Raw genomic sequence first — 13,257 nt, forward strand, 5'->3', positions numbered from 1 at the left:
AGATTTGATACCCTTGACTTCTTCCCCCTCCCACAAAGTCAAACCAGATGTTTGATGCTTATGTTGAGGCAGAATTTCAGAAAATTAAGACAAATAAGAGCCCAGGGCCAGATTGGGGCTAGAGGATTCCTCAATCACACTACTCAACTTCCTGTATAAGCACCTAGAAGGTCCTGGCCCCCCATGCCAGACTTTTGTTTATAGATTTTTCATCAGTATATAATACTATCCAGCCACATATTTTTAGCTCATAAATAGCTTGTTTATTTTAATCTTGATGTAAATTTTTGTTGGCTGGGTTGTAGATTTTTTAACATGAAGGTCTCAGAAGGTGAGGATGAATGTCTCTCTGTCAGAACAGCGCTCCTCTTCCACTCAGGGATGTGTCCCGGCCCCATTGCTGTACAGTCTTTACACCAATCCAGCAACATCTGAAATTTGCCTGCTCTATAACGTTGAATCTGAGCTTGGCCAGTGCTAGATCTGTTTGTCAAATGGTGTGATGAGGCCTTTCTCATATTAAATGTTTTATTATATTATCATATAAAAAAAATTTCATTTTACAGTTACAATTTTAAAACAACCCCGCCGTCTGAACCCACAACTGAATTTTTCTTTCAACCTCTGCAGTACTACAACAATCACAAAACAAAAAGCAAATGATATGACAGTATCACGGTAGTAGCTCCCATGTGTCTTCTTCTTTTACAAACCGGTCAGATGGCCTCCAGATTCTCTCATACGCCCCCATTTTGCCTCCCAATATATACGTCAGTCTCTTCATACATTGCGCCATATTCATGATCCAAGCACCAATTGTAGGTGCCTGTCTCCATTTTCTTCCAGATGAGAGCTATAGTCCTTTTTGCCTGTAGTATACCACAATCGATTTATATTCTTGGGGGTTTCAGATTCAGATTTTGTTGGATACAGGTGCAGCAAAGTCATCTTAGGGTCAAGTGGAATGTTAAATCTGTTCTTACTTTTACCATGATTACTTGGTGTGGTAAACTGAACATCAGGGACAAAAACCACCTAAGCCATATTGTGAAGGTGGCTGGTAAGGTGATGGGTATCCCACAGACCCCCTTGATGGCTATCTTTGACCAGCAAGAAATCAGAAGGTCCGGTCTATATTAGACTGCACAAACCAGCCCCTTCACTTTGAGTGTGAAACCCTCCCCTCACACCGTAGATTGAGAGTACCCCGGTTCAAGAGCAATAGAGTAGTGAGAACTCTTTCATTCCCTGTGCAATAACTTGACTTAATCTTCACATGTAATTTTGATTTTTTTTTTTAGATATTGCTAGTGTAGTACTTGTGTTCTGTATATTGTATGTACAGGAAACATTTTTGTACTTTGTGTTTTTGTATTGTGTTATGTGTTTTTTTTTTCTTCTTGCGCTCCTGACTGCAGATCAAGTTTCCCATGTGGGATGATAAAGTAAAGTGATGTGTAATATCAATGTTGTTGCGACCACACTGTACTACAGCAGCATTTTAGTATCAAGTGAAATTTTCATAGTCAGCGTTGGTTCCCAAGCTATAACTCCCACCTGAGCACCTGAAAAGCACTGTAAAACCAGCCCACTTACTCTGCATGCAGTGATCCTTTTTAATGTTTCAGCAGCAGAGCGAAGAATTTGTCAGATGTGCATCTTTTATGATCTTGTGATGATAGCACTTGCTGTAATGCAGGAAGGGAGAAAAAAAAATTGGCTTCTTTTCCCCAGACATGAGTGTAAGAAATCCATAATTTGATTTATGTTGTCTCCCGTGGGACTCCGAGGGTCCTGTTTCACCGAGATAGGAAAGAGAAGTTAGTGCAAAGAAGAGGAGTGGAGAAAATCATGTGATTTATATGTTTGCCCAGACCATAAAAGGACTGCTGTCCAACCATTTTTTGATCAGGACTGGGATGTGTTTTTGCTGCCGTACAGGTGCTGCTTGTACCAGTGAATGTGAATGGGAGGGCAACATGACATGTCTAACTCTTTTACCTTTAATAACGAACTGTCAACACACGCTGTTCGTTCTCTTTCTCAGCTGTTGTTTTCTCATATCTGTGGATGTTTTTGTCTTATGATTCAAATAAAATAATTCAATTATATTTATTTTGTAGCATGTGATTGTCATTGGCTGATCCTACCCTGCCAATTTATTTGAGTGTACCAATTTATTATTCAATATATATAGCAATTATGTTCTGGCAGAAGGAGTTTGACATTTTGGCAAATATGCCTATTCACTTTCTTGCAGAGAGTTAGATTGATAGCAATCTCATGTCTGTGCGCCAGAAGCCTTACATTTCACAAATTACCATGTTATATCTGATTTGTTTGATCAAAGTAAATGAAATGTAACTGTTTTTTACATGGGTTTAGTTTACTGTTGTCTCTGTGTGCCTAGTGCCGTGGAATTGAATTTCCTCCAAAGTCCCAAAAACTAGCACTCAGGCTCAGAAACTTCCTAGAGTCTCCACTTGTTGCTTGTTAACGTCAAGGGGATGGCAAGACTACGTATTACATATACAACATATAACTTGTTAATTAGCGAGCTTAAGAAATTCTGGTATAGGCTTGTTTTTAGAATTTGGACAGAACCAGGTTAGCTGTTTCTCCCTGTTTCCAGTCAAGCTAACTGCCTGCTGTAGCCTTAGCTCCGTGTTTAACGGACATTGATGAGATTGTGTCACACGTCCTCTGTAAATATGCAAATACTCCTTTCTAGCCTTTTAGCGTGTGTTCTGTTGTCCTCAAAGGGAAATTTGCACATTAGCATCACATATTTGCTATGTCAGTCTGGTCCAGTCTGAATAGACTTGTCAAAAGGTTTACTCAAGGCAATCTTCTTAAATAGGAAAAAGAAATTGCAAAGCGACTACCATCATAATTTGGTTCAACTATGTCCACAACTTTCAAATCAAATTACACAGCAGTGGATCCATAATTCCCAAAGCATTTTGGCCTTCTGACAAGAAAAAAACAAAATAAATTCATAAAACTGCTGTGGCGACACATTCATACTTCAGAGGGAATTCAATACAGCTTATGAAATCCTCTGCAGTCTGAATCGGCAGATGTTACCATGAGAATCCAACAAGAACCGAGGTCTCATCCACGGTCACTTAAGTGGATGATTGTTTGTGACTGTTGTGAAACTGTTTCTGCTGTTAACCCTCTGATATTTGCTCCCAAAAAGGCATCAGACATCAGAGAAACTTGAGGCAAATAGACTCCCGCAAGACCATAAATGACACTGCTTCTCATTTTCATGCAGTCCTTTCTACTCCTTCACTTGGCATCCCCTAGCAGCCTGCTACAGTCATAAATAACCTAAGAGCTTATGAAAAAAACTTTAATAGCAAAGTCAAGTGTTTTTGTTTCGTGTGGGTGCGGGCAATCAAAGATAAATCTCGAATATTACCACTGCACCAATCAATTCATTAAAAGCCTGACCCTCATCCAGGTATTCTTTCTGGTTGTTAAAATAAGAAATAAGAGCACTGATGAATTAAATAAAAAGTGAAAGTAGTCTCTGGACAAAGTGTGTGTGGCACTGCTTAAATTAGTGACTGTCAAAGTACAGGCTGCTGTTTCTCCATTGACAACATTTGGGAAACAATCCATCAATCAATCAACTTTTATTTGTCACATGAAATCATACGAGGTATATAATTCCAGTGAAATGTTATCTTGCCTCGGTGCCCCTCTGATGTAGAGATAGAGAGTCTTGCTTGTCCATGTAGTCGGGATCGTAGCCATCTGCACCTGTTCCTCTGTGTTTACTCTGATGTTTGCATTAAAACATCTACAATTTACAATTCAACGTGTTCACAATTGAAAGTATACAAGTATACTGTACAATCACCATGACATCACGCTAACACAAAAATCACTTTCGGGTAGAGGAATGGCAGCTGATTTGAATTTCGTAGATACGTGAAATCATCATTTGTCCGTCAAAGTCATTTTTAGCCGTAACTGTAACATTTAAAAGATATATAGTTAAACACGGAGGTCCGACCTGTCGGACGTTTCTCATGTGCTTATTTTCTGTACTGTGTTGCTTTGGTCATGTGATAAACCAAATCTAGCGGTCGGGACTAGTTTGTATGGGGTCATTTTTATTTGTCTGTGGCCCAACAGGTATATTAGGCATCCAACCTAACATAAGTGAAAATGCTGGGATATGAAAGCATCAAACACGCATTTTAGATGAATGAGATGAGAGTATATCCAGTTGTTCCTCATCCCCGTTTTGCTCAGCGCCTGTTAAATTGTATGTACAGGATGCAGGAGTTTTCTACCCGGAAGTTATTATGAACAAACACTGTAATAGGGTCTATATGTGAATCTTTACAAACAATGTTTACATCCAGTTATAACTCATATATTGATTCATTAAGTTATACCACAGACTTCAACGATTACATAAACTTTGAAGGATTTCACTGGCCAGTGGATAGGCCTACAGTAACAATCACAAAACAGCGACAACTACTGAACATTACCAAACACTGAGAAAGACTACATCAAAGTCATGGCCGTATTAGTCTCGCTTTGTCGGACCGTCCACACGCTGCGGAGCGGAGGAGGGTCTGGCTAGTCCACTCAGCGCTCCAGGATGGGAGAAAAACATGCTCTGGTTTATTGGCATTTCTTTAAACCAATCACAATCGTCATGGGCGGTGCTAAGCGCCGGACGGAGCCGCTGCGAAATAGTCGGGAGAGAAAACTCAGATTGGACAGATAGTCTAGCTAGCTGTCTGGATTTACCCTGCAGAGATCTGAGGAGCGGTTAACTATAGTCCTCATAAATCCACCGGAGTTTAAAATTCCAACATAAAAGAAAACGGAAGGAAACGGAAATCGGCAAAAAGACATGCATCCAGCGGAATTTCCTGTGGCACCGAAGTAAAACCCCAAAGTGGAACGTCAAGGATATATAGACTATGGCCGTATTAACCCACAGTGAGGCACTAATAAACTGTCCCGTAGTTAGTTTGTGATAATTTGATTACTCTCAACTTTATTTAGGAATACGCACAGTGCAAACAGTTATAGTATAATGTCTTCTGTGGCTCTGGAGGAGCTTTGTCAAGTCTGAGAAAATAACCCTGACGACATCACAGTGATGTCATCAGGGGTTATATATGGTGGCCCTGAGAGCTCAATATATATATGCCTCAAATACCTAAGAAAACATCTTCACCAATTTGCCAACACGTGCATCATTTAGAAGAAAAAACTCCCCCGCTACAAATGGAGAAAACATGACCAAATACAGAAATGTCTTGCTAGTAGAACACAAAACAACGGAAACTGTTTCCAGGGGACACTAAAAAGTGATTCATAAATAAAGAAATCAACAAACGTTTTGCTTATTATTAGCCTGCCATTTCAAATAATCTAACAAAATACAAACAATAATTGTGAAACAGGCTAAGGTTATAACAACAAGTGCAGTCATATTGTGCGTTAGTGATGAATATTACTAAACAAACTTGCATATCATCAAATTATCATAAACTCGTTTGCACAAATGAACCTACGGCACCGGGGCCCAGTTCCCTACTTTTACGTTAATCCAGCCTCGATCAGAGTAAAAACAATGCCTACAATCTTTGCACACAGCACAGAGAAGAACCATATATGACAGTCTGACGCACTTCTGCTTGAACATAAGCAGGCGTGATTTACAGGACACACAGTACACACACATTTAGTGCTTCAGTGCCATTGTGAACATACTTATTAACTCTGAGACAATACACATACATATTTCCTGTACATTGCCTCTCACTTTTCATTATGCAAATGTACAATCAGGCAAATTACATGATCTTAATGCGAGAGCATCAAATGTCCTTAATGTTGTCTTCATCGTCTCTGCAATATCACTGTACTCGTCCTTGATAACAGGACAGTGGTGGTGAGGTGTGGAGCTCAAATTATACAGTAGTAACTGTAGCTCAGAGGCGTTTAAGACTCGGATAAGTAAACAAGAAAGAAAAAAAAAACACAGAATGTCTGATGTATATCATTTTTTTTAAACCAATCCACCAAGATTGTAATACATCAATTTCCCTGCTATAGGTCTATCATGACAATCTGAAAGATTCTTGTTTATCTTTATTTTGGTGAGTGAAGCAATCACTGGTGTGTTACGCATGCATGTGATTAGATTCTAAGACAAACAGAAAGGGGCTGTTCTGCTGAGCAAAACAACAGACTCTGAATCTGTGCTCACGATGAACGACCAGTACTTCTCTGTAAATGTGAAATGTTTCTCTAATGTTTGACTGCCATAAAGTGTCTGTTTTCTTTCATGTATCAAACTTTTGCTTGATTATTAATTGGGATAAAAGGGTTCAAATGGTTTAAAAGTTGTAACTAATGATTATTATTGGTTAATAAATCATTCACATATCTTTCATAGATCGGTTATGAGCAGAGCCACATGGAATCTGCAGATGCAGAATGTTGCGTAGACTTTTCCATAGAATTATAATAATTAAATAAAAAAATGTAACTTAACTTAGAATGTTAACACGTCTCCACCCCAAGCAAAAAGAATGCTGCAGATTTTCATTCAGGATTACCGCTGAAAACTGTAAAACAATCTGCAGATTCCGTTTGCGTCTGGTTATGAGCCATTAATAAGTACAAATTTTGGGGTTGCCAAGTTGTGAAAACTACCTCTGGCTAGTTTGGCAGACAATCTGGAACAAAATCTATATATTAACAACTTACAGAGGCAGACTTGATTATTAAAAATCCTTCAATTATGACTTATTATTAATAACTGAGCATTTATTATTGGATCAATATTCATAAATGCATTCTTACAAAATAGAAAGAATAAACACCAGCCAATGAGATTCTTTTACATCCTTATAACTATCTATAAAGCATTAGTACATTATTTATCAACCATTATTAAAGCCATTGGTTACAACTTATAAGCCTTTCATAAAGGGTCTCTTATTAGAAAGTATTTTGAGTGAAGACGTCCCAGTGGGTGGAGATAAACAACTCTTCCAAACATTTTACACTTAACCATGCTAATGTCAGTGACAGATCTCACAAGCTGCACTTCATCAGTCTTGTCACTAACCAGCATGACACTGGATGTAGCCTGTGGTTGGTAAAGGTTAATGATAGCTCCCAGTCCAAAAGGAAAACGGTTTACACCTGAGTCGCTCCTCAGCGTCCCTTCTTATCTGTGCATCTTTGAAAGTCTGTGCTGATATTCCTTCTAGTTTTGTCTCAGAAACCGTTGCTTTCCTTTTTAGCGTGCCGGCTAAATAAAGGGAGCTTTTGCTGAGCAGTAATCTGTTTCCTTTTTCTTAGATTTCCTGTTGAAACCATTTTTTTTTTTTTTTTTTTTGGTCCAAAGGGACAGTACACAAACACAGAGGTTGAGACATAAAATACATAGAAATAGACAGAGGACAAAGGTTAACACATCCAATAATGCGCACATGGAGGAACAGGGAAATAAAACAAAAATAAAAATATATGGAAGCCAGTTATACGTGTGTGTGTATATACTGTATGTGTGTGTATGAGTGTGTGTATATTTATGACTGAAAGAGAAAAGACAAAGAGGAAGGAGAAAAAGAGAAGGAACCAAATACACTTAAAATTGCAACGAACTAAATAAGTGTTATGGCACCTCTGCGTTCCATCTATGGCACCATGGGGGGACCCTGTGGAGGGCCCGCACCCATTACAGATACCTGTGGCCCCTTTCAGAACCTGCCCCCAAACTCTTGGGAGTGAGCCGGTTGTTGAATTTATTTTGATTAGCCATAATTGGGAGGCGGAGATAATGAAACTATAGGGGAAATCAATTATTTAATAAAGTAAAATAAAAATAAAAGATCCAGAAAGGCAACAATAGACAATTTGATCAATAAATGAGGACAGGAGAAATTGGGATGGGTAAATAAATATGTAAGTAGGTGTAGAGAAGACAAATATGTAAAGTAAAGGAATGAGCAGATGAAAGAGTGAGCAAGTGGGTTGACATTAAGCACATGTGTGATTCCTCAGGCGGGCTTGGCTGTGCCTATGATGTTGTAGGAGGAGAAGGAATAAATAAAAATAAATAACAACATAAAGCGCTGGTGAGTGAGTGATTTCTGCCCAGTTTTTTGAATGTTTTTTGAATTGGGAAAAGCTGCAGAATATGGCCTGACAGGCAACACCATTGATCAAGCTACATCCTTTTGGGGGCGAGCAGCATTTACATCAAAATGTGTACAGTATATACAAAAAGACACCTCTCTGATTAGATGACAGTGCAGCGGTAGTTGGGCTCATTGGTCGTACTGGAACCATCCGTTTTCACCACTGTGCCCTTGGATGAGTGCTGGGAGCTGTGCAGCACGTTCCTGGAGCACAGACGCTCGCGGTAATTCTGGGCGAAGATGAGCAACATGAGCGGGTTGATGCAGCTGTGGGAGTAGCTGAGGCAGATACTGATGTTGTAGGCATAGACAAAGGCGATAGTCGGGGTGTTGTTGGTCAGGTTGACCACCTGAATGACGTGGTAGGGCGACCAGCAGATGAGGAACAGGCCGATAACCATTAGGACCATCTTTGTGGCTCTTTTAGCCCAAATCGACTGCTTCCGTTTGACGCGGCGGATAGAGCTGAAGACGTGGTAGAGGGTGAGTGAGTAGAAGGTGCTGATGATGATGAGAGGAATGATGAAGCCCAGGATAGACTGGTAGAGAGTGTACCAGTACATATCCTCAGGGCCGTCCAGGTACATCATGCACATCTCCAAATGCTGTCTGCGCACAACCTTGGCGTACAGCATGACAGGGACGGTAAGGAGGAAGCTGCCCAGCCACACCAGCAGGTTGATGATGATGGTCCACTGGATGGTCCTCTTCTCTGACGTGGGGTGGACAATAGCTATGTACCTAGGAGGAAGAAGTTTATGTTAGAGCTGGACTGCAGTCAGAAACACAAATGACAAAAGGAACTTTGCCAAAGTGCATGGTAAACAGCATTGGTTTTGCTTCAAGAGGTAATTTTCATCTTTGACATGCTCAGAGACTCAAATCAAGCAAAAGGGATATTATGAAATCAGGTACCATGTCAGAGATACAATCTCAATATAGTATGTGCTCAGTAGAGTGATGAATGCAGTGGAAAATTTGTATAATTTAAACAGACAGCCGTAGAAAATGAACACATTTCGATTTGGATTTTGCATTTGATTGTTTTTCAATTTGAGGAGCAGCTCAGCTAGTTCTAATATCTTATGACATTGACAGTCTTCAGGATATTTGCAGGAAATTAACCACTTTGTCATCACTTAACCCAAGTGTGATTTAAGTGGAGCAAATGAGGTATTTCCAGTTACTGTCTACATATTACATGTGTGTTCGTGCCCGACCACTCTGGTTTGATTTAGCAGCCGTGTAAACTTGTAAGACTCCCGACTTCTCCGGGACAACCTGCTAAATTGCAATTATCTTAGACACACTTCAATTTAGACACACAACACTTTACTTGAAGGTACTGACATAATCGTGACACTGTCATAACTATTAAATGACACTGTCATGACAAGTTGACATTGTTTGGGTTGTCTTGATTATGACAACTTGACATTAATCAAAGTGATATTACCAGAAGTTGTCTTAGTCATGACAAGTTGACATTACATTTGTTTGGGATGTCTTTGTAATGACAACTTGACATTAACCAGGATGACATTACCAGAAAATGTATTTGTCATGACAACTTGACATTACATTTCTTTGGAGTGTCCTTATTAAGACAACTTGACATTAAACAGGATGACATTATGTCAAGTTGTCATGACAAAGACATCTCAAACAAATGTAATGTCAACTTGTCATGACCAAGACAACTTCTGGTAATATCACTTAGATTAATGTCAAGTTGTCATAATCAAGACAACCCAAACAATGTCAACTTGTCATGACAAAAACCGAATGACACTTAATGACACAAGTCATAAAGGTTTATGACTTGTTTATAACGTTTATGACACGTTCATGACAGTGTCATGTCATAGTTATGACAGTGTCATGTCACGATTATGTCGATACCTTCAAGTAAAGTGTTACCCAATAAATAAATTGTTTAGCATTCTAATCAAGCTGGTGTCCTCTTTTGAAGTTAAATAAATATTCTTTTAGTGTGATGGTTAAATCAGTAAGTGCGGATCAATACCCAGTGTCTGGCCAGAATTCCAGCACACTGAAAGTTTTATGCTCTGTGGTTGTCTCGCTGCTGTGTAAGGAAAAATAGAATTAGAGCAAATATATTCAAGTGAAAAAGGTTTCTTTTGACAAACATCCACATTAAAAGTATGTTTCTTATCAATAAATACTTCTTATATTTATTGTATTTCCATCTAAAGTTGCCCTTCAACAAATGCATTACATATATTTAACTCTGCTGTGGTTTGGAAACCGGAACATGTTGGTATCCACAAACACTGCCATTATATGAAATCACAGTGTCCTTGAAGTGGAAGAAATAACTGTTTCTTGTGTTGATTTAAACACCACTGTTTTTTTTAACAGTAAAATTATAATGTCAGTTTGGAATGTGTCTAACAGCTGAGAAGGAAACATTTAGAGAGAGTTTGAGCTGTCAGTGGGTGGACATATATGATTTTATCAGAGAAAACTTGGTAATATTGATATTAAAAGTTAACTTTTTCACTAGGACTAGACTGTGCTCCTAAGCTCAGATAAACAACTGCAAATAAATGTGATTTTTGGAAATGAGTCTGAGGGGTGTAATTGGAGCTGTCAAGTGGCAAACTCCAATCACAATAACAACAATTCCAAATAATGCATTTAATCATCCCTGGGACAGATTTCAAACACTAGCATTATATTGATTTTTGGCACACAAGATAGCTTTCTGTTTGTTTCTTTGTTATAGGTTATCGTTTATTTGATGTAAATTTAAAAGAAGAGCCTATAATTGCTTGTTTTGATGGTGTTGCAGTTGAGTTTCTGTTTGATCTTTTTTTTTCAGCATTTGCTTCAGCAAAACCCGGGTAGCTTTTAACAAATTAAGTAATTTTAAAGGACGGAGTTGAATTGAAAGTAAAGTAATGCCGCGGCAAGATACACAACACGTAACAGTATTGATGAAATGATAACGATTAAACTAAAAGTAATACATCCACTACTACTAAATGGGAAAGAACTAGTGAAGGATACTTTCAGTGCAGGTGGTGCTGCTCATTAGAACACAATTAGCTGGTCTAGTGGCCCAATACAAATGCATTATCTATATTAAACTGAAGATGTGTGGCATTATAGCTCCGAGAGCTGCTCCTGCTCTGGTAATTACCTTCAAATGGAGATGTTTACACTTGGCACACAGACTCATTTTAATGTCCTCAATGTGTTCAGGTCATAAACATGACACATACATCATTTATGCAGGGAACATTGTGTCTTCATGAGCTGTTACAAGTATGATTGCCCTAATTCATCATAATGAATATAATTATATTTGTGTATTATATATTTCTGTTTATATTCAATTTTATTATTTTTCATTATTATCATTATTGTTATTATTATTATTTATTATATATTTCCAAATACAGTATTTTCAGTAAAGTCAAAATGTGGTACTGTGATGCGCTAAAGAACAGCTCTTACTTCTAAAAGAATTATGATAAACCATTGACAAGAATTTCGATCTGTGATATGGATGGATTTAACACTTACCGGTCAATGCACAACACAGTAACAATTCCCACTGTGGTAAACTGGTTGCTGACGTCCACCACTACGACCGCTTTGCACATGAAGTTTCCAAAGACCCACTGTCTGTCTCTGACCAGCTGGTGAATGTTGAAGGGCATCACAAGCAAGAACAGCATGTCGGCTATTGCCAAGTTCAGCACGTAGATGTCAGATACCATTTTCTTCTTGCATGCTTTCACTGCGTAGATGACCAGTCCATTGGCTATAACTCCCACTGAACACAGGATGCCATAAATTGAAGGGAATATGTGCATGAAAGTGGTGATGTTGATGTAGTTGTAGGATGAGTGAGTTGAATTCAAACATAACGGGTCAGTCACGTTCTCTGTTTGGTTGTTTTTGCAAAAAACGCCCGTGACATTCATCTTCAAATCCTCTTAATAATCGCCTCGGTGTGTTGTTGTGGTTGTAATTAAAGCGCGCACCAGGCGCTCTCCAGCCGGCGTCTGGTCTCCAAACTTGGGCGGCAAACTCGCTCACTGTCCCCTTGAGTTCGTCCGTGTTTTTCCCAAACAAAGATTATATGACTGAAAACATGAAAACGTTAAATCTAATCAAGTCTGACTACACGAGCAGCGATGGTGCCTGGAACATGTTTATCTCTGAAGGCAAACTATGACCATTTGCGTTGCGCATCCGCTGTGCGCTTTACCAAACACAGAGCGCGCCTCAGGGGACACTAGTTCCCTCCCTTCAAATATAATTCGATGTGTCATGTAAATTGACAAGCAAATGAAAAGAATGGGCTTTAAAGTCTAAAAGACAGAAATTGTGGCTTGCTTTGCACATTGATAACACATTTAAACTAAGAAGGAGAGTAAACAAACTCTAGCTATTGTATACTTTAATAGAAGAAGATTTATTTATTTATATTAGGACAATGCACATTAATCAACATTTCTGTAAATGCGCCAGTGTTAGCCAGTCGGCTAATTTTCAACTGTAGTCCTAGTTGCATGCATGTCTTTATGGTGGGAAGAAACCGGAGGAAACCCACGCAAGCAAAGGCCTGGGACGACCTGGGATCGAACCCAGAACTTTCTTGCTGCTGAGCCACCGTGCTGCCTAGTAAGTTTAAGTAATGTTCATTCTGCAGTGTGATAAATACATAGATGACAAAGACTTCCATGTTTAAACTGTAAGATGGCAAAATGGAATAATCAATACGACTAAAGATGACAACATTTAAAGGTTACTTACTACAGGGCAGACGCTGGGAAAATAAAACAGGAAGAAATCTTTAACTCCAGAATATGCCTGCAAAATTAAGCCATATGCTTCAATTACTTTTACACAAAAAGAGATGCCTATAACTTTTTGCATTTCAATTAAACCACACATTCCCGGGGAGATTTTAAACATTGAGCTTGTTTCCCCTAAATGCTGATTAGTTTAAGCTTTATTCAAGTGATTTGGGTTATCACTAGCAATTATGTTTTTTCATGGTGAATATGCCCGAAAGGCTGCA

At 38.8% G+C, this 13,257-nt stretch overlaps 1 protein-coding gene across 1 annotated transcript; it reads right to left on the reverse strand.

Annotated features, from left to right (window-relative positions):
• Positions 1–6,795: 6,795 nt before the first annotated feature.
• Positions 6,796–12,380, reverse strand: mchr2b (melanin concentrating hormone receptor 2b). The gene is made up of 2 exons (XM_028589852.1): positions 11,751–12,380; positions 6,796–8,939 (listed from the first exon to the last, which is right to left on the reverse strand). Exons 1-2 carry the CDS (start codon positions 12,152–12,154, stop codon positions 8,300–8,302), a joined length of 1,044 nt encoding a protein of 347 aa, XP_028445653.1. The 5' UTR covers positions 12,155–12,380; the 3' UTR covers positions 6,796–8,299.
• Positions 12,381–13,257: the final 877 nt, after the last annotated feature.

The sequence above is a fragment of the Perca flavescens genome, chromosome 10 (genome assembly GCF_004354835.1).
Source record: "Perca flavescens isolate YP-PL-M2 chromosome 10, PFLA_1.0, whole genome shotgun sequence".
In the NCBI taxonomy this organism is placed as follows: Eukaryota; Metazoa; Chordata; class Actinopteri; order Perciformes; family Percidae; genus Perca; species Perca flavescens.